Source organism: Berghia stephanieae, chromosome 1, assembly GCF_034508935.2.
Source record: "Berghia stephanieae isolate SIO BIC M18660-M18661 chromosome 1, UCSD_Bste_1.3, whole genome shotgun sequence".
Classification (NCBI taxonomy): domain Eukaryota; kingdom Metazoa; phylum Mollusca; class Gastropoda; order Nudibranchia; family Aeolidiidae; genus Berghia; species Berghia stephanieae.
In genome coordinates this window covers 59,163,728-59,190,926 of record NC_088360.1, presented here as the reverse complement: position 1 = coordinate 59,190,926, position 27,199 = coordinate 59,163,728, and the positions used below count along the sequence as shown (strand labels likewise).

At 35.1% G+C, this 27,199-nt stretch overlaps 1 protein-coding gene across 1 annotated transcript in view; it reads left to right on the top strand.

The window, feature by feature from the left end:
• The window catches only part of LOC144978412 (uncharacterized), a 245,435-nt gene that overhangs the window by 42,258 nt on the left and 175,978 nt on the right, over positions 1 to 27,199 (top strand). The window contains exon 2 of the mRNA XM_078924431.1: positions 24,855 to 26,665. Within this exon, the coding sequence (XP_078780557.1) occupies positions 25,781 to 26,665 (885 nt within the window). The 5' untranslated portion in view covers positions 24,855 to 25,780. The remainder of the gene's footprint in view (positions 1 to 24,854; positions 26,666 to 27,199) is intronic.

Genomic DNA, 27,199 nt, shown 5'->3' with positions numbered 1-27,199 from the left:
TCTAGCCAGCATGAAAAATAAAAAGTAATAATTTTCTTTGTTTAGAACCAAGATGGCCGCCGTTGCCGGGCGGCGTGACATCAGACTATTGAATCGTATTGAGACTGTCCCCCAGGGACATCTGTTATTGTCGCCAAAGATTCCTGCCTAGATGTTGCTTCCAATGTACACCTACTCCTGAAGCTGCTGCCTAGTTCCTCATCTTAAACATTTAAATCTTAGAGCCTTAGTCATTGCGCTTGGAAGTTATATAGCATAGGGACAATAATACTTTATATAAGAATAAATTTCAAAAGACATATTAACTTGATGTTATTCCTTGGAAGAAAGTGAATAATGTAAGACCGAAAATTCTTTACTTGGCGTCCAAATTTAAGACTATTTTTGCCGTTCTTTTCACGGTAGCATAAAAAGTACATATTTTGAAATTCTGGTTACAGTATAGAACAGCTATCACTGTTGAAGGTGAACCTACATCAGCTAAAAATACCACAGTTGTTAGAGAACACAACTGTTTCTATAATGCAGTATGTTTGATTAAGTGTCCGAATTAACTTCACATTTCTTTTTACACAAAAAGCATTAAACGGACAGTAACAATTGCTCTCTGCCCTCTAGATACGACGTTAGTTGAAGTACTTTCCGACAGAAATAATAAACCCAGTTACCCAATCACTAAATGATGGGTAGATGTGTGTGTGTGTGTGTGGGGGGGGGGGTGTGTATTGAGTTTGATTGAGTGTAAAAATGTTTTCAGTATGTGCTGAATAGTTCCAAAGAACTAGTCTAAGTCTCTCTTAAAATTCGTATCGTTGAAAATGATACTTATCCGAAGAATATCGGTAAGTTCAAGATGTAATTATAGAATCTACGATATGGAAATTTTAGAGTATCCTAGGTTAACCATTACAAATTTACGACTGTATCTATGTGACATTGAATATATTTCGAATCATGTAAAAGCCGGTCCGTTTAGAAGAGAAAGTCATAGTTGACGCAGTTAGGGTCTTCTATTTTCTGTCTATGGCAGGCATCATCATTGTGCGATAAAATTCCCCCTGTATTCAACTCTAGTCTTCTTAATCCGTTTTTAGATAAGTTGTTATATTATACTCACTGCCCAATTGAACTCAGGTGTCAATATGTATCTGGACGTTGCAGTGACATATGCCGCAAGAGTGGTCCTTCAGAGCTGTTAGAGCCATTAAGTCGGAGCTTTTCCCGGTTTCTAGCGTGAAAAAGATGATAGCAATTGCTTGCTATCCTTTGGATAAGACGCTTGTCTAACGCAAAGCACTTCCGCCATCCCTAACAGACCCAGCAACCCAATCATTTCTGGGGGGGGGGGGGTCAGAAAAAGATCCAGACTTCACCCGGGATTTATCTCGGTTCATTTGTTTGTGAAACGAGAGCTCATAACGAACTGCTCGTTGGCTACTATATTTAATTAACAATGTTTTATACAGCCATTATTTGATGCATAGTAGAGCGTACTGCACCTAATTAATTTAAACCACGGAAATGCTCTTTATTGACTTACTTGATTTACCTCTTCACCCCAGTCGGAGTATGGGTCGTGGATGATGCTTCACCATTTGACTCTTCCTCGGGCGATCTTCTCTACTTGCTTCCATGTGTATCTAACCCTCTTTGCTTCCTTCAACCTACTCTGTTGCTAAATATTTATTAGCCTTATTGTATTCCATACAAACTCTTTATCAATGGGAATATTTTATTTCCATACAGATTCAACATGTAGAAAGATTGATATAGTCTGTTGTTAGAAATATTAATTTTTTTTTTTTTTGGTCATGTCACTCTTCCTTGAGCCATCTTTCCCTGTTGCTGCCACATATAATATATTCAACCCTGTTTCTTTCCGCCCACGTACTCCGTCGCCAATTTTTCTTGGCCTCATGGCCTTCCCTCTCCTTGGATATTCCATACAAACTACATCAATGAGCATAATTTTTCATTTTCATACACATTCAGCATGTAGAGGGATTGGTATATCTAGCCTTTGTTAGAAATAGTGGGTAACTTATTTATTATTGTTTCGCCATTTGAATCTTCCTTGAACACTCTTCTCCCCTTGCTTCCATGCGTATTCAAGGGTCTTTGCCTTCTTGTCCTTCCTCCTCCTAGAATATACCATACAAACTTTAAAAAAAATTAATGGGCACATCTTATTTTTCAAATAGTTTCAACACACAGAATGACTGATAATATAGTCTTTACTTGGAGCAGTATGCAATTAGTTTATTTATTTTAAAGAAGTATATCTTTATGATGTGTTCGCTCCTTTAATTATCATCTTGGCGGAGTTGTAGAATGACGTAATTTATTCCAACACGACTATGGAGGGCTACATAACATGGTACAATGAACAGACAAATGTCCTGTCGTTTGAACACCAAAGCTTCATTAATAATTGACGAATCACTCCGCTTGACATTTCCTTGAGACTTTGAGAGGATCACAATACTGCCGCATACTGAAAAATACCTTCTTCTCATTTTGGTCACGGAAGGATTAATTCGCTAGATCAGATCTTTCTCTCTCTCCCCCCCCCCTCTCTCTCTCTCTCTCTCTCTCTCTCTCTCTCCCCCCCCCCCCCCCATTTTCATTATATCTGAAACCCAAGACTATTTTAAGACTTTTTGCCAGATTAGAGATCATCTTCATGATTGATATAATATGAGGTAGAAGTTTTCTGGGCAAAATGAGAAAAGGCATTTTGTCAACGACCGGAAGATCTTGTTTTTTTCTTAATGCTGATGTACTCATTTCAACAATTCAGAAATGTGACTCACCACCTAAATGTTATTATGTTGGTATGTACAAGACCAAGAGATATGAATTGGAAGTCTAAATCATGAAATTTATAGAGTGAGAAAAGTCTCGACTTCTTGAGAGGAATAATAGCATTTCAAAAGCTGCAAAAGAGTTAACATATTGTGACTTTAGTCATTTTGACATTAGATTCAATTTTTCACATACATTTCCTCGTGCCATAATACCGTTTTGAGACGGTTGGTCACAAATGGAAAGGGTTAAACTGTTATTTCTATGATTTGTGAATGCTTGTGGTTATTATGGGCTGATACTGGATAGCATCTTAAGAACATTTCCAAATTGCGGAATGTGTTTCTTTAAGTAGGGATGAGTGCATATTATTTCTTTGGTGAAAACATTGTCACACTATTTTCTAAAAAATGATTCACTTAATTGTTCTGTTAAAGCTGATGTGATCTAATGTTGTTTGATAATTAAAAGCATTCACTAATCAATTCTTTATTCTTTATACGTTCAATCTAAATTAAGACTTACATTCTTTAAATCTTGAGCAATACGATTTTTAAAACAATCAAAAGAACATGCATTTCATGTTTCATGGACCGTTCGATTTATGACGAATTTTCGTCTTATTTAAGTATTTAGCTACACAAATCTCCTCTAGTGAATTATACGAAAACATAAGTTTAAAAAAATAATGGTGTATCTGCATTGTCAAGGCCATGTGTTAGTTTATACTTTTGGATTAAATAAATTCAAATTTTAAATTTGAATCAATTTTCTTTTTTTTTTGTTGGTGAGAGGTCTATGACACCTTAAGCGTTTGAAAGTTGCAACAAACTAGAGAAATCTGAGTAAAACTAATAAAATGTAATTTTTTATGAACATTTCTTACTTATCGATGAAACGTTATAACTCCAAATCTTCCTGAATTTTGTCTTGGTATTTACTATTTAAGTCTCATATCATATGGGCACCGCAGTCAATGGATAGAGTAAATACATCTGATTTGATCTGCGTTACTGATTGGGTCACTGGGTCTAATATTTTGTGGAAAGTATGCTGTGGTAAAAGGGTGTCAATTTCAAAAGTTAGCAAACATTTGTTATTGCTCTTTCAGCCTTTGAGAAATATATATAACTCTCCGTCAGTTCAATTGGCCAGGCGGTTCTGAAGGATTAAGATTCTTGGTGTTTCGGGATTAATGCAGTAGCAAGCCTCCTGGGGAGATTACCTAGTAAAATAGTCATTTGAATGACTATCAACACGTCGATATAAGACTTAAAGTATCATGGTATGAACGTGACTAGGAAATATTGAAGCTGTTTTCGTCTCTCTCCGCCATCGTTGTAAGTCAATCGAGCAACACCCTTTACCCCCCTCCTCTACCAGTATTATATTGTTATACCAAGAGGGACTATGTATGACTAGATTCTATTGGGAATTGTTAATGGGTATACGGTAACTTAGGGAAATTGGAGACTGCCAGTGTACGTGGAACGATGGAATTTATGGAAAGGCATTAGATAACGATAATAATAGAAGCCTTATATTAACAATGAACGTTTCGGGTTCGATTGCTTCTTCAGTAAACTAAAAGCTTTATCGTTTAAAGATAATACGTCGACTCGCCCTGGTCTTTAAGCAAGGGTCTGGAGTTTGAAGTCATGTCACGGTAAACACCTTAGGCTAAAGCTTATAAGCCAAATTTTCCGCCGTTATCGGCAAAAAAGTTAAGACTGAGAGTTCTTTTAAGCAAGTATTTATTGTCAATTGTTAAATATGCTAATTATAAAGCACATATAGTAGGATGACAAACAACATTATTTATCTGACCTAAGCCCTAGTCGTAGCATATTATATATGCCAACACATGGTTCTTCACCTTTTGCCCTTTTTTCGGCAGCCTTCTCCAGATGTTTCCTGGTGCCCCTTTTAGCTTCCACCAAAGAACCCGAACCTCAGAGTGCCTGGTTGAGCGTTCTACTGTGTAGCAACTACCGGGCGGGTTCGCGACTTGTGGCAATGACTTTCCGCCTGGATAGACTCGCTCGTGGATCTCCGACCTTGTCTGTTGGGGGAGCTTGGGGCATATCGGGGGCAAAGCAGTAATTTGAGCCTATAGCAATCCACTTGACCGGCACGCCCCGATATGTGACTAATGGATATCCAACCCGGTGCCCGAATGGCCTCGTCCATCTCGGGCTCCACACTTCTATGTTCAAATGATTGATTCCAGGAAACAGATTTTTCAATGGCGAAGGTCGGCCGCCTAACCAAATACTACCGTATTCGTGTTGCCAGGGTCGTCGGCACGGTCTAGAAATAAGCGAACGTCCCAACACATCTTCAGCTAGAAAATGCGATACCAGGATTAGTGACCTCAATATTGAGAGCCAGAATAAGGCAAAAAATGAGCTTTTGTCAAAACTACCAGCCGTCCATAGCGTTGAGTTTATTCAGGCGCGAAATCTTCTCGATTCCAGATTCCAGGCTATACGGTGGTCCAGCAAGAGGACACTTCGAGGCTCAAAGGAGCGGTTAACGTTTACTCTAAAGAGTCATCGAAGGTAAGGGTCATTGAGAGTTCAACAGACAGCAACGGAGTGAATATGATTTTTGTAGAGGTATGTGGGCTGTTTTGCACTACATTGCACTTTAATAGCCACCATCACGAATGGGGCTACCGAGACTGCAACGAGGGACTGTTGACAACTCCACTTACGGATGGACTATAACGATTTACACCTAGTGTACGATCCTACAGCCAAGGGTACCTTTAGGGCTACTCGCCATAAGTAGGATTATACTATTGACCTCACCCTCATCACGAAGGGAGCGAAGGTGAACCGCTGCAGGTGAAGCGGACAGTCCTCTGCGACTTCCCGCATAGCCAGCACAGGCCGGTTCTTGTCACAGAGAAGGTGACAATACCGAGGGTGCAGTCTCTCCCATTTGCAGATGGTACGTCAGGAAGGTTAACTGGGAGGAATTCAGTTCCTATATCGAGCAGGTTTGCCCTGCCATCACTCCCAAATCCGAGACTATAACCAGATTTAACAGGCTGCTGGTTAAGAGCGCTCACCGCTGACAGAAGAGTCGGAAAAGCTGGACAAAGAGTAACAGCAGACCCAGTCCAGGTCGTAGCCGATAGACTACTTCAGTCTCTGGTATAAAGAAGGAAGCAACGGTGGCAGGAGACGGTGGAAAGTCTCGACTTTACACACTCTAACCGCCGCGCTTGGTGACTGATAAAGAAATTGGATCCCGACCAAAATTACGCGATGGCTGCACCAGTGTGAGGCAGATACTCGTAAATTGCCAAGAATATAAAGGACCGTAGCAAACGGGTTCCTAATCTTGCTTTTGAGCGCGGTGTCAGAAAGGCCTAGATGCGTCACCATATTGGGAAATACGCCGTCCGTGCGGTAAGGAATGTGTGGACTAGATCGATCGTCATAACATTGTAGTGTGAGCAACATTAAACGCTGCTGCCTGGATAGAACGTCGTAATATTATTGTACTGTGTGACGAAGAAACTGTTACCAACGTTAAAGGAAAACATTCTGAACAAAGTGGTCGTGGTCCTCTTTTCGTTTGTAATGGGTCTAAATCTCATATTATGCTTACTTTAGATGCCTCTTAATTCTCTATAAAATATTCCCGGAAGTCTTTGCGATTTTTGCAATCATAATAGTGGCTATGATATAAATCGTTATCTAAATGATAATGGTTAAATTTAGGCTTATAAAATTCACACTACTTTTCCCTTATAAACGCTAAATTAGAAAAAATCTGAAATTTTCGATATCAATGCGATACTGATATTTTAACAAGAAATATTATCACTATTATTATATTATCACTTCCCTCGTTTGATCTTCTCTATGAAAACGGCGAGTGCCATCATTCGCAGCTCGATAGTTGCTTTATAAACAAAACATGTATGAAGCATGATGGTTTTGTAAATATAAATCAAAAATCCCATGAGAAATATATGTTGAAAAAGTTGATTAATTTTTAATCGAGGCGAGGGAAAATAGCGAAATATAGGGTCTCGCTTAACTAATCATCAGACAAGAAGATTGTATTGATAGAGCTGATCTTCCTATTCATCAAACGAAGAGGGCCACTTCCGGTATGACACAGTAATAACAGCTGATCGACCCACGGGAAATTCCTCTTCGTTGGCCATCCTGTCATTAAGTTCCTTGGTCACAGGCTATATCTAGGCCTTCTTTGCTCTTACTGTCAATGGTGACTCCATTGTAATATTATATTATAATATGCAGGTTTTTCCAGTTTGTGCCTATCCATTATCCATCCCTACTTCTTCCCGTTTGACTTAAATGTTGAAACATAGGTTGTTTGTCGGTTTGCTCCCTTCAGATCTTCATTCCTGATGTGTAGCCTATCGTCTTGAATCGGTCTTATGTCTCATGGCTAAAGATGCCGAAGGATTGAATCTGAAGACAAGAATATTAGACTTGTGTCATTCCGTTTTCTTCATTGAAGAGGATGGTGGTAGTTTCATAATGAGCGAAAAAGTAATTTTAAAAATTCTCTTTATTGTGTAGTCACTTTAAATCTGGTACACCCTGATTTGACATTATATTCAGGCGACGGGTCACATTTCAAATGTCATCCACTTGACCAGAGTAGAAATATGTTTAGAAAATAGGTCATTCGTTCATTTCAGTGACAATACATGGAAAACAGTAAGAATCGTGGAGAAAAACTTGAACATTTTTATAGAGCACAAAATCCTATAAACGTGCCCAAAGCGCTTAACACGGGGTCCTTAGCCAAACGCAACACTTACCAGGTAGAACGAGACATAAGGCCTGTAAGGCGATATTATAATTATTTTCCGACAGATCAAACTATATTTACCACCAGGTACTTATTTTAAACCAGGGCACGAAGAAAGAATATGTTTTTAGAGCATTTTCCAAGGACTCAACTTTGCACCGCTCAGAGCGGGACTCAAACCCGTGACAGTTCAAAGGCGAGTGTCATACCACTAGGCCCCTAAGCCACTCAAACATAGAAGCCTTCTAACTAAATTGATTAGCCGTAGACTCGCATGCAACCATACCCGGTCCAAATCCCCAAACTATATAGTGTTATGGTGAATAAAGATTTTCGCCAGAGTTTTATACATGACTAACCCAAAGCATCTGTAGCGCGTAATATCAACTCAGCGTGCTCAAAGTCCCTAACCAGCAGCGACACTTAACTTATAGGAAGAGCCTGTAAGGCTATATTATAATATTTTTCGACAAAGACAACGCTGTTAACGGCCAGGCACTCATTTCACACCTGAGTAAGGTGAGAATTTGTGAGTAAAGAGCCTTTTCCAAGGACTCAAGTATGCGCCGCTCAGAGCGGGACTTGAACCTGGACCTTCCGATCATGGGACCATATCATATTAACCCCATTTATTGATTGTGTAAAATTTCAAGAGATATCACGAAACTTTTAAAATACCATATCTGAATGATTTTGTATATATATTATAAAATAACTTTTTTTTCTCCAAAATATCTGAGTGGAAATAATATGACACAGAGGTTGGCAGGCAGGGAATGTTTGTCTTCTACTTTTACCAGGGAATGCTTTTCTTTATTTTGAGGGGAACGATTATAGAATATATGATCTTACGTCGTCGTGATGGGACTTTGGAAAAAAAAAACCCTGTTAAATCCCATGCCCTAATTGCGAAGGGCACCAAAATACAAGATAATTTATGTATCTACATTTTGAATCTGTCTCATTTATACTTTAAAAGTCCTTAATATCAATAAGTCGAGTGGCATAACAATTGCTTGCTACCCTCTGGACAAGACGACATTCAGTCGCAAAGTAATTGATGGCCAAATCTATTAGATATACTATACTTATCCTCTAAAGGTCATCCGAAGCAATTTCCAATTCTGTGCAATACAATGTAATTTTTTCACATCTTTTGTTGTTGTTGTTGTTTTAATAAAATTCGCGTCGTTGCCTGTAACGAGAGCTTTACCCATGGACATAATCAATGGTGTCAGAAATTATGTTCTTTTTTATGCAAAATGTAAATCAGATACAAGATATTTTAATTTGAATGATTAGCACCTGTCAAATTTCGCAGTCTTTAAGAGCCAGGTTACGAGACGAGGAGGATATTATCGCAAAATAGTTGTCTAATTCCAGTTATTCCCCGCGCTTAACGTCGCTTGACATTGTTACTAAACGAGACTGGGAATCCATTTGACCATAACCACTTGGAAGAAAAGATTCAAAGTCCAGTCACTTATCGCCTACGCCACGCCAACCGATCGCCTTTTTTACTTGTACAGGTTTCCTGGTACATTCAGAACGGATGGAACGATCTGAGCCAAGTGAATGCTCTAGATTAGTTGACTAGACGTATGAGCCTATGGGAGGATATATTTATCTCGTAAGAAGAAGGCAAGAACAGCCCTCAGACGTACGGGTATCTAAAAATCGATAGGGCGAAATTCCATCCAAATCCTGTTTTATCATTCCTGCAAGCCAATTCCCGATGCAATGATCCGAGATCTAGCTGGCATCGCCACCCCGTCTCTTGTTGTTGTTGATGTTGTTGTTTTCATTGTTGTTTTTATCATTGTTGTTGTTGTGTTTATTTTGTCGTCGTTGTTGATGGCTTTCTAATTAATGGCATAAGAGAATTCAACATTTCTGTTGTTGTTGTTGTCGTTGTTGTTGTTCTAGATATTATTATTATTATTATTATTATTATTATTATTATTATTATTATATTATTATTATTATTATTATTATATATTATTATTATATTATTATTATTATTATTATTATTATTATTATTATTATTATTATTATTATTATTATTATTATTATTATTATTATTTTATTATCGTATTATTATTATTATTATTATTATTATTATTATTATTATTATTATTATTATTATTATTATTATTATTATTATTATTATTATTATTATCATTATCACCATTTAGTATTATCTTAGTGATTTACTACTATTAACAATTGTGTGTGTTTTCGTGTGTATGTGTGTGTTTTTGTATGCATATCAGTGCCCTCATCATTATGTTCGCCGAAAAATCGTAGTTCTACGAGAATATTCGTAGTAATAAGGAGGTCTATTGCAGGGACGGCTGGTAATAATGGGCAGGGTGGGCAAATACCAGCCTGTTTTTTCAAGTTATATGCTGTATTACCAGGTCTGAAATAATCAAATTTAAATTAGATAATTTAAAAATTTACTACTTAAACTTTATACTTCGTACTGAAATCAGTTTGTGTGTATTTTTAATAGATTGCGAATCACCATGCATCCCGTAATGCATAAACCAGGATACGCTCCTGTTCTTTTTTATCACTCCCCCCCCCCCACTCCGCCCACATCGTCATCTCATCGTTACGTCGCATGACGGTGAACTAACTCCGATTTTTGCTGTCTGGCCTCTCTAGTACTAGGTCGGGCTAATTCAAATGAGCCCACCTTATTAACCAGTGAAAACTAAATCGAGATTTTGGCAAACGAACTTTTTCTTATTTATTGCCTTACTTGTGCTGGTACCATTGATGTAATGACTTTGGGAATGTTCCAGTATTGAATTAAATTTATTAATTTACTAATTTTATATCAATTTAGTATTAATTTGTGTTGTTTTTATATATTTGTTTATCCATTTAAACTTTTCTTTTTTTCTCGTTTTCTTTAGTGCTTCTCAAAACTCATTTATTTAAATTGTTTTCTTATTTGTTTTGTTGTTGTTGTTGTTGTTGTTTTGGGGTGTTTTTTGTTTTGTTTTTTAACAAATTAATTTGTTAGTTCTTTTTTTTTTAATTCTTAAAGTAATTACCGCTGTATTTTTATTGCCAGACAAAATAATTTTGCAAAACAATGCAATTTTCTATTGTATTCCGTCTAATAAAACAAAACACTTTTATTCAAAAGTCACGACTAAATAAATATATAAAATACAACCACCATTTTGGTTTTCTCAACAATTGAATTAGTATACGAGAAATACTCTTCTGAGAAAGGAGAGAGTTGAATTCTAAGTTAAAGAGGAAATACGGAAGGGTGGGCAGATTCCGTACTTGCCCGTCCTGAAGCTAATACATACATAAGATAGTTCGCGATGAAGAGGCGGGAAGCTCGGGTTGGTTGGGTGAGGAGTAAAGATAACACGGTCGTTATTGTTATAGTCTAACGAATGCTTGAGGAGAAATTGGTAACATTATTTTGTCTTAATTGTATTGTATGAAGTATTGGCGAAAGCCTAAGATTAAATAAACTGTGTTTTTGTTGGTCTTCTTTTGACTATGGAACTGATACTGATACTTGTCATAGCAGACCTGCCTACTTAAAGTAGGAAAATAAAAATCGTAGTTTTTAGGGCTAATAAAATCGTAGATATTTTAACTACCCTTTAAAAAAATGACCGGAATTTCGTCTGTTTTGATAGATATCAAATTTTTAGAAACGAGAAAAAATGATTGGAAACGTAATAATGATGGTGATGGTGGTAGTGATAGTGGTAGCGGTGGTGGTAGTAGTAATGATGGTGGTGGTAGTAATGATGATGGTAATATTATTATTGTTATTATATTATTATTATTATTATCATTATTATTATTATTATTATTATTATTATTATTATTATTATTATTATTATATAATTATTATTATTCATTGTATTATTGTTATTTTATTATTTATTATTATTATTATTATTATTATTATTATTATTATTATTATTATTATTGTACGTATTGGTGGTATTACTATTGTTGTATTTTTTGTGGTTATTAATGGTATCAGTTTATTGTTTGGTTCCATTTACCATTTTTTTCCACTTTCATGTATGTGGTCATCAAATTGTATGATTTATTGTCGAAAGCCTAAGATTGAATAAACTTTGTAATATTGTAATATCGTATGGTAACCATCATTGTCGACGACATCGTCGTTGTCATCATAATCATCATTATCATCATCATTATCATCATCATCATTATTCATCATCATCATCATCATCATCATCCTTCATCATTAACAACAACAACAATATTAACAACAAGTACTACAATAGCAATAAAAACAATATCAACATCATCATAAAATTTCCGTCATCGTCTCCATAAATATCATTCTAACCAACAGCACCACCAAAACCACTACCATAATTACATCCTCCTCCACCACCACCACCACCGCTACCACTATTCCAACCACTACCACCACCGGCACAATCATTCTAATCATCAAGACAGCAGTTAAATGCAATTTGAGCTCTGAATGAAACTCGAGTCATATCGCTGTTGTTGCTTCTCGATTAAAACTTTATGGTTACCACATACTACTGAAAACCAGTAATGTAACAGAAATATTAATCTCGCCGTTGAGGGATTAAAGCAAATCTTTAATTTTTCGAGTGAACGAAATGGACTTGTATTGTCAAGGTGTTGTCGCATTATGTCTCGTCGCTTTATTTTTTAGTTGTATTCTCTTTCGTGATTCATTTTTGATTACGTTTGGAATAATCAAAATCTACTGGTATTGTCATTTCATTATGAATGTGATTATTTGTGGTTGAAATATTATTTTTTAAAGGTGAAAAAAATAATAATTAAAAAAAAATAATTAAAAAATAAATAAATAAATAAATAACTTTAAAAAAATAAAAAGATAAATTTAAAAAAAAAAAAAAAATATATATATATATATATATATATATATATATATATATATATATATATATATATATATGACCTAATCATCTTTGCCCCACCACTGTAAATAGGCTAGAACCGCCACTGGTCTATTGTGAGAAAAACTGATTGGAAACGTAATAATGATGGTAGTGATAATGGTAATGTTGGTGGTGGTAGTTGTGATGTTGGTGATAGTAATGATGATGGTAATATTATCATTGTTATTATTATTATTATTATTATTATTATTATTATTATTATATTATTATTATTATTATTATTATTATTATTATTATTATTATTATTATTATTATTATTATTATATATTATTATTATTATTATTATTATTATTATTATTATTATTATATTATATTATTATTATTATTATTATTATTATTTGTACGTATTGGTGGTATTACGATTGTTGTAATTTTTATGGTTATTAATGGTATCAGTTTATTTTTTGGTTCCATTTACCATTTTATTTTCAACTTTCATGTATGTTGTCATCAAATTCTGTGATTTATTGGCGAAAGCCTAAGATTGAATAAACTTCGTTGAAACTTGGTTGTTTACATATGTGATCGTGAATGAGTGTACCTATTTGAGTGGGTATGTGCTTGAGTATGATCGGGTGTTTAGCTGGGTGTATGTGCATTGTTTTCTTATCTTATTGACGAAAGACAAAAGTGTAAACGGTTCAATGTCCTTTAATGCAATTTTGTTTGATGTGTTTTATACGTATATCGAATGGTATTTAGTCTGATTTTCGATGTATTGCGTGCCCATCATAAATCATATTCTTTTTTTTTCTTATTGATGTTTCTATTGTTTCTGCATAAATTTATTGTTCATTTTAAAACAAAAGATAGGAATATCTCCATTTCATTTGCATATCGTTTCTCGGATAACATTTCGATTTCTTTGTAGAATGAAGCCTCGTTTATCCAACTTACATTTAAGGTAGAATGAAATGGACACCACTCAATATACATCTCGCTAGTTGGAGGGAACATAATCACGCCCCTCGGATAGTCGGGTAGTCGTCAGAACATCAACATTCATGTTGGTGCTAAACTTAGCAATCTATACGGTACTCAGCTATGCGTTTGGGCAAAATATACACAAAATTCGCCAGTCGGATATAATGTACCAACACACAATGCTATGTGCAATCCTTAGCGTTTAAAGTCTAATTGATAGAGTTTAGTGAGAGCTAATTATTAAAATGGCTGTCTAACTACAATAACAAAAGAGCTGAGTAACGTCAATTTGTTGCCATCGATGGTATACATTTAAATAAAATATTCACTAGATCTGCATACTGACAGAAAACTATGTGTAACTTTTAACGTTTTAGTCTGACTGATCGAATCGATTGAGAACTAACCACACAACTAGCCTTCAAAAACAATAACAAAGAGCAGAGTGATGTCAACGACCTTCATTCTATTGTTGGTAAATAACCAGCTCTATTTGTTCGAGCGGTTTGAGGGTGTGTCACAAAGTCCTCGTTTTGAATGGTCAAGAATCTACAGTATTATTATTATTATTATTATTATTATTATTATTATTATTATTATTATTATTATTATTATTATTATTATTATTATTATTATTATCATTATTATTATTATTATTATTATTATTATTATTATATTATTATTATTATTATTATTATTATTATTATTATTATTATTATCATTATTATTATTGATAAGATTTTTCAAAGACTTTATTTTGTTTCTTTCTATTGACCCTAAACTCACAAAAAGTTAGCCAGATAGATGTGTATGACACAGTCCAAAAATACGGAGCAAGTCAAATCATCATTCAGCCTATTTCTGAATGGTATGAGTGTATTCTGTCCATCAAACGTTATCTTAACTGATTTTTTAAATTAATTGGTTTTTCATCCAGAGTTCAAAATATTGTCAAATGCGTACCTTCTATACACTGGCTACATACCTATAACTCTAATAACCCAGCAAAAGACTATGGTAGTTTCTAAAAATCAGTTCAGGGGTTTCTGATGTTCAGTTTGTAGAGAACCTAAATTACACTCAAATAGACCGGGCTTGAAATCCGGCAGACTCGGTTTTGTTTCTTACCCCTCTATAAAAACCTAACAGGTTACTGGATCTTTCACATCCGGTTCGATAACACTTTGCGTTACAAATGCGCCCTATCAAAAGGGTTGTATGTAAATGTTACTGTCCGTTTAATTCCACAGTATCAGGAATAAACACCGATTCTACAGACTCACTGTCTCTGAGTGGCTTCTACTTTATCATAATATTGCAATTCAGATTATATTGTGTTAGCATGGGAATGTTTCCATTACAGCAATAAGACCACGTCTATTTGGGTTATCATACCCATAAATACATATTCACAGATTCCATTGTAAACATTTCTCACTATAACACCCCCCCCCCCCCCCCCCATCCCTACCCGATATCAAGTTCGTGCATATCTCTGCTGTACTTTAACAATAACCAGAACTCAATTTTGGTCAGAAAAGTTTAAAATCAAACACCGCTAGATCACGTGAAGTCTTAACTTGTCCCTGAGACCTCTCTGAAGTCTCGGGTTTCAGACTTTTTAACCTTATTGAAGGTCAGTTTAATCGATCGATATTTGATGGAGTCTTCTGGGTGAAATTAAGAAGAAGAAAAAAGTGTTGTTTCGCTCAAAGTACGCACGACAGATCTTTGCACAATATGAGACGAATGATAAATTATCTATTCATATGCGACTGGATATTCCCTGCTAGTGTTGTATTGTGACGTCAATCTTTAATATTCATATTTATATGAGGAACGCATCCGTTGTGACGTATGCATGGGATAAAGGAATCATTGATCCTTGACCTATCACACAAATGGGCAGAAGTCTCGTAATCCGATATCGCAACGTTGTGTTGTTGAAGACCCGTTTTGCCTACTTGCTACTTCTGCAGTTGTTTGTGTTTATGTATATGCGTGATTTTGTGTGTATGTCGAGTCCCGCTCTCACCGGCGCATAATGTTTTTAAAAAAGCTCGTCATTCACATTCTCACACCGTACTGAGGTGCAAAATGGGTACCTGGCCATTAACAGCTTTGTGTTGGTTGGAAAAAAATAATGATGTCGTCTAACAGGTTGTTGACTGTTGTGACCTCTTGTAAAGCGCTTTGAGCCCGTTTAGTGGATATTACGCTATAAAATTGCTCTCAAATATGTGTAATACTGAGGGAGAGAGAGAAAGAGAAAGAGAGAGAGAGAGAGAAGGAGAGAGAGAGAGAGAGAGAGAGAGAGAGAGAATGAAAGAAAAAAAGAAAGAAAAACAAAAAGAGAGAGAGAGAGAGAGAGAGAGAGAGAGAGAGAGAGAGAGAGAGAGAGAGAGAATATAGTTATGTCTGGACTGAAATATGTCGTCAGTACTACGTCTAATCATGGCATTAATATTATGTTCAGTAAGTACTTTTTACAGCACCAGGTCTTCATTTTACAATTAGCTTACTATGATGTGTTCTTTACGCGATGCGCCCTACAGAGCATTTTGCAAAAAGGATTGTATAAACATAGATAGTTCCCATTATCGGACAATGACAGGTGTTTAAGATCATACAGCTTAACTAAATCAGTAGGCTTGATGCGATACCAACCGATTGTCCTAAGTGGAAATCGGACTCATGATCAAAGACAAATGATTTGCTACCAAAAATAGTTATTTTGTTCAAAGCACACTGCCTAGTTAAGTGTGCGATTAAAATGTGGCAGTTTTAGTTCTTGTCGAATCGACTTTAGCAAATGTAAATCACAGATATATAGTCTAACTTCTTCTTCTTCTTCTTCTTCTTCTTCTTCTTCTTCTTCTTCTTCTTCTTCTTCTTCTTCTTCTTCTTCTTCTTCTTCTTCTCGGCAGTCCGCCTCCCTCTACCATCTTCCTTCTTATTTTCTTCCTAATTCCGGTACTTCTACTCCTCATCCTCCTCCTCCACCACCACCACCATCTCCCTCTCATTATTATCATCTAAAATCAACTAAAACTCTATCCAATGGCAACATAACAGAAGCCTGGATACCCACAGGCTCCATCAGCATAGACGCATTACAAATTACATTGAATTTGCTACCAATCTTTTTGATTTGAAACATTTGAAATTCATCAAGCAAATCAGAATGTTAGGAAATGTACTTTGTTATTGGCTTATTTATACCACATCCGTAAGTTGTTTACATAATAAATAACTCAGTAGGATAACACTCGTATTCTACACACGAAATAACATCAAAAAGACATGTTTCCCTTTTTGGCAGGCTCTGAATTGTTAAAAGGAAGGATCAAGTTTAATACGCGAATCTTACAATTACTGGTTAATTCTGATTGGATAAAAGGCATCGTGGGAAGTTATATTATATTCTAAGTTTGTCTGCTAGGACAAAATCAAACCAATCCAATCTCCATTGACAGACACACTTATAATTGTAATACTACAAACTATTCCTAATTACCATCCTGAACTTATCACCTACATTAAAACACCGTAGAAAATCGATATTTATCGTTCAACAACAATGCTGTAGACAAAAACAAACAAAAAAAAAACAAAAAAAAAACAAACAAACAAAACAAACAAACCCCCCCCCAAAAAAAAAACAAAAACAAAAAACAAACCACACACATCAGAAATGCCGAACGGGGAACTAAAACTCTTCCGACAGGTTTTAGCCCATGATTGTGAGGCCAGGAAAGTTGATGAATTTCCTCTCGAGGAATTCAACATGTTTTTGACATTTTTTATTCTAGATGTCAGAAAAGTGAACGGTGAAGTATATGAACCCCAAATTTTGAGAGCTATGTTTTCGAGTATAGACAGATACCTAAATATAATATATAAAACGAAGTTGAGTCTTACAATGTTTGAATTGAAGTGAAGCGGTTCACCAACGCAATTGTGACACCAAAATGAGAACCCAAGACTGAAAAATTTAATTCGGTTGAGCAACTTATTGTATATTTATCGAAATGAAAGTGGTATAAATTAGATATATAATTCTTGTCTATTTATGCTGTTTTCATACCACTCGTTATCTTCAAAATTGCAATTGACGTTGGATGAAACTCGCATCAATTGAAATTGGGAAGATAACATATGGAATAAAAACAATATAAACCAACACTCATTGTATATCTACTATTCATTTACGTATCAATTTTACAATAATTGGATTGAAAGACTAGTTATTTATCGGCGAGTTTTTCTTTCTCTTGAGAAACAAGGCTCACAGATAAATCTGGTACGTATTTGCGTAAATTCAACACGAAAGCCCTGACTGAGATGCTATGTTTAATTAAATGAAAGTATTTTGCAATAGAACAACACAACATCCTTTCCTTGAACCCTATGAATTAGTATATGGATATTAACGCTACAAAACCCGGAGAACTCTAGTTCCATGTCCATAGACTAAAAAAATACTGATTACTCTCTCTCTCTCTCTCTCTCTCTCTCTCTCTCTCTCTCTCTCTCTCTCTCTCTCTCTCTCCATCTGTTTGTCTGACTGTCTCTCCCTCTCTCCATCTATCAAATCATTTTATCCCCCACATTTATCTACTCACAATTGTAGAACTCGCCTTATTTGCGGGGGAAAAAAGGCTTTTACGAACAGGCACTCGTCTTTATTATACTGTTGCATCGTGGAAATTAACATAGATCGAGACAAATATGTTGAAACATCAAACATCAAAATCGGGGCGGTAATAAAGTCTGTCGTTGCGCGCACATGAATGTGACAACAGGACGACCAAATGGCAATTCCCAATGTCAAATGACCGATCACTATGACCTAGGAGATTTAATAAATAAGCATTTGAGTCACTTGGTCATAACATTACCCTTAATTTAGGTCTACAAGTTACTCGTATATCAATCTGTATAAAATAGTCTAATAATTTTTAGATTTGACAGTAATTCTATGTTCGTGAGCAGACATTTAACATTGGCTGTAGGAAACATTTTGACCTCCAACCCTATTTTTTTTAAAGAATAAATTTAATCGTCCAGATACAAGCAATTGTAAATTACATTTAACTCTACTGAAAAAAAGGGGCATACTCCAGTTCCACTGTTCCTTATTCTTTCCCTTCGCACACCTCTCATTATCTCTCTCTCTCTCTTTCTCTCTCTCTCTCTATTTCTCTCTCTGCTCTCCCCCTCTCTCTCCTCTCACTTTCTCTCTCTCTCTCTCTCTCTCTCTCTCTCTCTCTCTCTCTCTCTTCCTCACTTCTCTCTCCATTACTCTTTCCATCCATCACACTGTCACCTTATTTTTACCTATCCGGTCTTCCCCTGTCGTGCTGTATCGTTATCTATTTACAACACTGGCTAGAGGAGACGGTCTGAAAACAACAAAACAAAATAAAACTGGACCGATGATTATCAGATTAACCCGTTAACTGCCGTACTCTGGAAACATATATATTCTATAATTTGGCCAAAAAACTCGTCCTTCAAATATCGATCGATTTAAATGACCCCCTTCTTGGCAAAAACTCTCAAACCTGTAACTTCCAGAAGTCACAGATTCGAGAGTTTTTGCCAAGATGAGGGTAATTTAAATCGATCGATATTTGAAGGACGAGTTTTCTGGCCAAATTTTTAAATATACATATTTCTCCGAGTACGGCAGTTAACAGGTTAACCCGAGACCCATCGATGGGGATAAAACTGGTAGACAGTCTGAGTGAATTATTGATGAAAAACAACAAGCGATCAGTCCATCTCGTCTGAAGCGCTTCATGCGATATCTGATCAAACTAGGAGTTATATCAAACTTAATCTACCTCTATTGGCCAAATACTAGAAGCACTGATCTATTTTGACAAAACCCAAATCACATTTTTATCCATTTTCGCCATGAAATGTTTAGATGGGGCCAAGTTGCCCAAATGTCTCAAACCTGATCAAGTTTAGACAATCCAACTTTGTCAAAAAGTACCTTACGTTGGCGATGATGATCATGATGATGATAATATTAATAACAATAATAATAAAAACAATAATAATAATAATAAAATTAATGATAATAGTAATAATAATAATAATAATAATAATAATAATAATAATAATAATAATAATAATAATATTTTCTTTTTTTTCTCTTCTATCATAATCTTCTTCTTCTTCTTCTTCTTCTTCTTCTTTCTTCTTCTTCTTCTTCTTCACTTCATTTATTATTATATATTATTATTATTATTATATATTATTATTATTATTATTATTATTATTATTTATTATTATTATTATTATTATTATTATTATTATTATTATATTATTATTTTTTTTTCTTCTTCTTCTTATTATTATTATGAGGATGAGGATGTTGATGATGATAATAATAATAATGATAATAATAATAATAATAATAATATAATAATAATAATAATAATAATAATAATAATAACAATAATGATGATGATAATAATAATAATAATAATAATAATAATAATAATAATAATAATAATAATAATAATAATAATATATATAATAATAATAATAATAATAATAAAATAATAATAATAATAATAATAATAATAATAATAATAATAATAATAATAATAATAATAATAATATATTATTATTATTATTTTATATTGTTAATAATAATAATAATAACAATAATAATAATAATATAATAATAATAATAATAATAATAATAATAATAATAATAATAATATAATAATAATAATAATAATATAATAAAATAATAAATAATAATAATAATAATAATAATAATAATAATAATAATAATAATAATAATAATAGTAATAATAATAATGCTAATATTGATAATAATAATAATGATTATTATGTTAAAGCATTTCTTCAGGGCATAACCATGATGATCTTGCTGTATGCGATTTACATTGGCAAATATACGAACCCTATGACATCAAATTAAACATTTGTAATTAACAAAAATCCAATAAAACACATACTATCAGTTGACACACATACAAATAAAACTGAGATAATACACAATGCAATTGATGGCTCTATGCAAGACATTTCTCATGAAATAAATGGTTTCTATCTAGTAGTTATAGATTAAAAAGTGTGATGTTTGGTGCATCTCTTACAATTTTCGGGAGAGAATTCCAAATTTTCCGCCTTGAATTATAAAATGATCTTTCAAGATACCAATTTGGCTAGATGTACTGGCTTGATTTTTTTTTTTTTTTTGGGGGGGGGGGGGGTGGTTGTTTTGCTTTGGTGTTTTTCTGTTTGTTGTTATAGTCTTTTTTTGTTTGTTTGCTTGTTTTTTTTTTTTGCCTTGGCAGTCAGTTAATATTGTTATGGAATTCTTTGTAATGATGCCTTTTCAGTCAATGGCGGTATGTACAAAGGAGTGCAGGTAATTTTCCACCGCTGAGACGGGTATATTCAAAATACCTGACACTTTTCTGGCATGTTTTTCAATGACGTTGTTTGTTTTCGTGGTCTCTAATGGTCCGGGCTTTTAATTTATATAAAAAAGTATGACCTCATCCTACCTGGTGTTATTCCTTTAAAATCACAAGGTTCACTTTACATAATTGTCTACAGGATCATACATCTCCCACCATGTAAGCACTAAATGGAATTGCCAAACCTACAAGTCCTAGTTAGTTAAATTGATTTTACAACGATCTGATGTGGGTTCTTTTTCATATATACTTTGTGCATTTGGTAGGGAAAATAGAAAAAAAAAGGGGGGGGGCGGGAAGAAAGAGAGAGAGAGAGAGAGAGAGAGAGAGAGAGAGAGAGAGAGAGAAAGAAAGAGGAAGAGAGAAAAAGTGTCTATGTGTGTGTGTGTGTGTGTGTGTGTGTGTATGTGTATGAGGGAGAGAGTATGTGATGTATGAGTTAGATGGAATTGAATGAATAAATAAAACTGGGCAGTTTCAAATAGTTAGGACAATATAAATTTACATAAATGGATATGATTTTAGAGCGAGAGAGAGAGAGAGAGAGAGAGAGAGAGAGAGAGTGAGAGAGAGAGAGAGAGAGAGAGAGAGGGGGAATGGGATATCCCAATGACGACATCTAATCAAACTGGTGCGTTCTGTCCATTTGTGCATCGTGAAGCCAACCAACACCTTATTGATGACATTGTCAGCTAACACCTCCCACTGAACGGGATGGGAATAAAGAATGTGGAAAATACAAGTTTTTGTTTTCTTATTTGGATGGTAAATGGGTTGTGTTCTGTTGTAATTGTGTGAATCACAGTATTGCAAATAGATGGAGAGAGAGAGAGAGAGAGAGAGAGAGAGAGAGAGAGAGAGAGAGAGAGAGAGAGAGAAGCGGGGGGGGGGGAGGGTGGCAATATTAATAAAACTGTAACAATCCCTGATACAGCCAACCTGATTTTTCCCTTTTTAGTACCACGATTCAAACTCCTTCATATTGATTACATTGTAACTCCTAACACCTCCCTTATACTGTTATGTTAATAATCACCATGAATATGTAACACTTTATTCCTGTTTCATTCTGTACTTCTGGGAACTTGTTGAAAGTTAGGATCATTTCTATATCGAAGAAGAGTGGTCTCTCCTTTCCTTTCTATCTCTCTTTATCTCTCTCTCTATCTCTCTCTCTCTCTCACACATACACACACACACAAACACACACACGCACACTCAAACACCAAAAGAAAGCAAATAGATGAGAAGAAAAGAGAAGAGAAGAGAAGAGAAGAGAAGAGAGAGAGAGAGAGAGAGAGAGAGAGAGAGAGAGAGAGAACGCGAGAGTGGAGATGGAGAAAGTGAATAAGAGGAGAGAAGAGAAAGAGATAATCAGGTTTAAAATTACCCCTCAACGCTCTAAAAGTATAAGCCTCCGCCCCCCTCTAATAGCTCAGTTGGTAGATCACTTGCTTCATATGCTACGGGACTGACACGAATCCTGGTGAAGTTGGGATTTTATCCTGCCCCCCCCCCTTCCCCGCCCAATCTTACAGAGTAGCTGGTTCTGTTAGATCTGGCGGAAAGTACTTTGCGATTGACTAGCTTCCTACCCAAAGAGTAGCAACCAATTTCTATTGTCCTTTCACATGAGAAGAATGGGAATAAACTCCGGCTTTATGTGCCTAATGCCTTTGAAGGAATACTCTGTTTGTATGGTTCAAATCAACTTCATCCTAATGTTACCCTAACGTTTTCACGAAGTGAATAGTAACAATACTGAAGCCCGCTTTGAGCACGTTTTGTGTATAATGCGCTATATAAAAGGTTAAAGGGTTTTTTAATCACGATTCTCTTCGTAAGAAACAATTTTAAAAAATAAGAAAAGCTTCATTTTGATTCACAAATATATGTATGATACGGACGTTTCGAGTTTTCGTCGTGTCAAGAAACAGGCAATGAATAAGACACCAAAAAGGGCAATGTCGTCTTGTGGTATGACAACACACATTAGGACCGGAAGGTCCAGATTGGAGTCCCGCTCTGGACGGCATAAAATTGAGTCATTGGAAAATGTTCATTATTCACATTCTCTCGTTGTACTCAAGTGTAAACTGAGCACCTTGGGGTTAACAGCGCTGTCTCTGTCGGAAAAATGCAAAATCGCCTTACAGGCGTCATGTCTGGTCCTACATGTTAAGTATTGCTGTAAAGTGCTTTGAGCAGTTTCAGTGGATATTGCACTATATAAATGCTAAAGTTTAATAAAACAAAACTAATTTGAGACGACAGGATGATGATGTTAAAACAGAGTTTAGTTTACTGGCCTAAACATCATCATTCTCTCATGTTACTTATTCTTCCGTATATTATCAGTCATCTATTTTGTTGACAAAGGGGACACCAGAAACATCGAAATTGTCTCTGTGAATCAAACTAAAGCTCTTATTTCACTTTTTCTTTTATTATTTACTTCATCCAGCTTCAAGTAGCAACATTTGTGACCAAACAACTCAAATCGGTATTATATAGGACTTAGAATTCAATCTGAGCCAGAACAACTTTTGTCAATGAGAAGAGAGGATTTTGTTAGCTCAACATTAAAAAAAACAAGGACTTTTCATACTCCAGAAGTTTTTACTTCAGATTTGATTCATCTAATTCATTCTGACAAGGAATCACCCGGCGGCTCACATTTGCATCCCCCCCCCCCCTCTCCCCGTGAAACAACTTGTCAAATTTAGAGTAAATTCTTACTTTTCCTACGTATTTTGGGTTGATAAAATCCATATTTAATAATTAGCCGTTGTATGATGCTTATATAATATTATGGTGTCAAATCCATACCAATTACATTGCCAAGTTAATATATCACAGCCACTGATATGTGACCAAAAAGGGAATTTTAATGATTTACAACATAATTCATGACAGTTTCGAGAAGACTTGTAAAATTTTGAATGTCAAAATTGAATGGTAATTACAGCAGATGCCTTTATGTAACAGGGTGTAATTTTTCTTTTTAACAATTTTTACTCATTAATATGATCATATCATTCTCGTTTGTGTTATCTATTTTTCTTCATATCTGCTGTATGGATATGCACTCTTTGAGGTTGAAGAAAGATCGATATTTTAGGTATATTTTGCAAACGTCAAACAATTAAAGTTGACATAATGCAATTATGATAAATTGTCAAATCAAATAAGCTGTCTGCAGTTGTGGACTGTAGAACTCTAGATTGAAATGAATAATATAGTTGTGGATTGTATAGATTGAAATGAATAATATAGTTGTGGATTGTATAGATTGAAATGAATAATATAGTTGTGGATTGTAGAACTCTAGATTGAAATGAATAATATAGTTGTGGAGTGTAGAACTCTAGATTGAAATGAATAATATAGTTGTGGATTGTATAGATTGAAATGAATAATATAGTTGTGGATTGTAGAACTCTAGATTGAAAATGTTGATTGTATAGATTAATGAATATAGTTGTGGATTGTAGAGCTCTAGATTGAAATGAATAATATAGTTGTGGATTGTATAGATTGAAATGAATAATATAGTTGTGGATTGTAGAACTCTAATATATGTTGATTGCAAAGCTCTAAATAAATTGGAATGAACAATAAAGTAGTGTCATAAAACTTGACAATTTGAGCAACAAATCAAATACCCAAATATTAAAAAAAACCACGAAAAAAACCACGAAAAAAAACCACGAATCACCCCAAAAACAAAAACAAAGATTATCATCATTATTATTATTATGATCCTCATATCATCATCATCATCTTGATCTCATCATTGTCTATACAGTTTTAGTTTCATTTTAATATTGCATAATAACTATAACGAATTCTCTTCTTTTTTTTACAGATTGGTAATTCTCTTTCATGAATCATCGATACCAGTAATTGTGTTTCATCTAATTTTTCAATTGGACTTTTTCCACGATAAGGATGCTTCTTCCCTCGGGATCTCGAGTCTTCCAACAAGTAGTGTTATTCAAACAATGCAGATTAAATACTTGAGATACAGAGCCCCTCCAGGCATATGCATTTTGTTGATGATTGCAAAAGTCATGTCTCCTTATCAATATGTTCAACATGGTCATGTATTTATTTTCAAGAATTCAGATTTATAATAAAGTTATATCAAATCTCACCAAAGCTGTGATGAGGACTGATTCAACACGCGAATCCTTGAGGAAGATATTGAGTGAACTATGATTTTGTTGTCCATTTATAGCACGTACCTAAATCACAATGTTTGTAAAGGTAGATTGTTTGTATTGTATTTCTCCCGTGTATACTAGAATGCATATTTTCAATGTCATTACCAACCACTGAAAATGATTCTATGACGATATATCTACGAGAATTTTAGTTTGAATAGGTTTGACAGAATAAAAACTACGATCTATTCATTTCGTAATGAACTATGAGCTGGAATCAAACTTTATTTTGAAGTGCAATAAAGAGGGTGACATCATGTAGCGTTTACAGAAACGTTACCTTTAAATGGTAGCAACAACCTAAAGATTACAAGTTGTTGTCATTGAATCCAATATATTATTGTTTTATAAAAGATAGCATTGCCACAGACAGTGCATTCAGCCGTCTGTGCTGCTGCAGGGAGGTAGGAGCTGGCGCCCGGCAACCAATGCCTAATCGACGAGCTCACCAGCCACCTCCCCGCCTTCGCCACCATCACCACCATCCTCATCCTCCACTCTGGACGCCTCCACCGCCGCTGCTGCTGCTGCTTTTGTTGATGTTTCTGCTGAAGCAGCCGGAGGGACCATGGTGGTGATAGGACTAGCTCTGCTCTGCTGGACTGCTGCTGCCATGGTGTCTCTCGCCTCTTGTCACCCAGCGGCTGCTGCTTCTCTTCAACGGGAACCGTCTGCTTCTATATCAAAGTCTTCTTCGTCCTCTACTTCCTCCTTAAGATCTCCGGGGTTGCAAGACTCTGACACAACTGACATTGCCGCCGCGATTTCAGATTCCTTGTCTGCTCTTGATTCAAAGTCATATATACGAATAAGGGAAGCGGCCTCGCCCAACTACGATTTTTTATCTAAACCAGCAATAATTCCACAAAGAGCAGCTACTAAAAAAAGATTTCTGAAAAATACTGACATTGACGAGTTTTCAGATGCTTTTTTCTCGCTACCAGGAAGCGGTAGAGCTTCATCTATCTCAAGAGACGCATCTCATGTCCATCTAACAAGAGCAACTGTAGGAACGGAAGCAGCAGCAGAAACTACCAATACAGAGGCATTCGAATTAAGAAATCGCCGTGACAGCAGTAGCAGAGCAGGAGAAAGAACACACCGGTCATCTACATCATCATCATCTTCAGCTAAAAAACCGATTATAAACATTACAGCCATATTCGAAGACGAAGATCTCGACGACTTTGTACCAATTTTTGAAATGGCCATGGCCAAACTAAAAAATCAAAGTGAGTACTTCAGATGGGCTGGATTTTACCTGACAGCATCCCCGGATATGAAAGATATGTTGACACGATTGTGCACTCACTATGATGGAGATAAGAGTCAAATTCGCCTGATTGTTGCATTTGGAAAAGTGTCAACAGTTCAAATAGTCAACTTGGTTTCTCATACTATGGGTGTTCCTGTCATTGGATACATGCTGGACAAAGGGGATAGCTATGTGCAGGTAAGTCCTTTATTTTTTTCCTTCTTCACATTTTTCACAATCGCTTTCACCTTTGACAAAAGCTTTTTTGTTGATTAACATGACAATTATAATCTTTACTGTTTTTTAGTTCTTTATTTTCCTACTGTACATCCATCCTCAGTAACAGTAGACATTCTTTGTCTTGTCCCGTACTCCTCTGCTTTCATTTCTCTGCACAACAGATCTTTATTTATACTTAAAAACGTTTTCTACTTAAGCTCCACATTATCATGCTCCTCTTTATCTTCTCCATCATCCACTTCTCTCATCATTCTTCTTCTTCTTCTTCTTCTTCTTCTTCTTCTTCTTCTTCTTCTTCTTCCTTCTTCTTCTTCCTTCTTTTTCTTCTTCTTCTTCATCATCTTCTTCTTCTTCTTTTCTTCTTCTTCTTCTTCTTCTCTTTCCAAGCACTACCTCTTTCACCAACATCCCCATCATCATGATCATCATGATCTTCATGATGATGTTGATGATGATGATGATGATGATGATGATGATGATGATCACCACCAT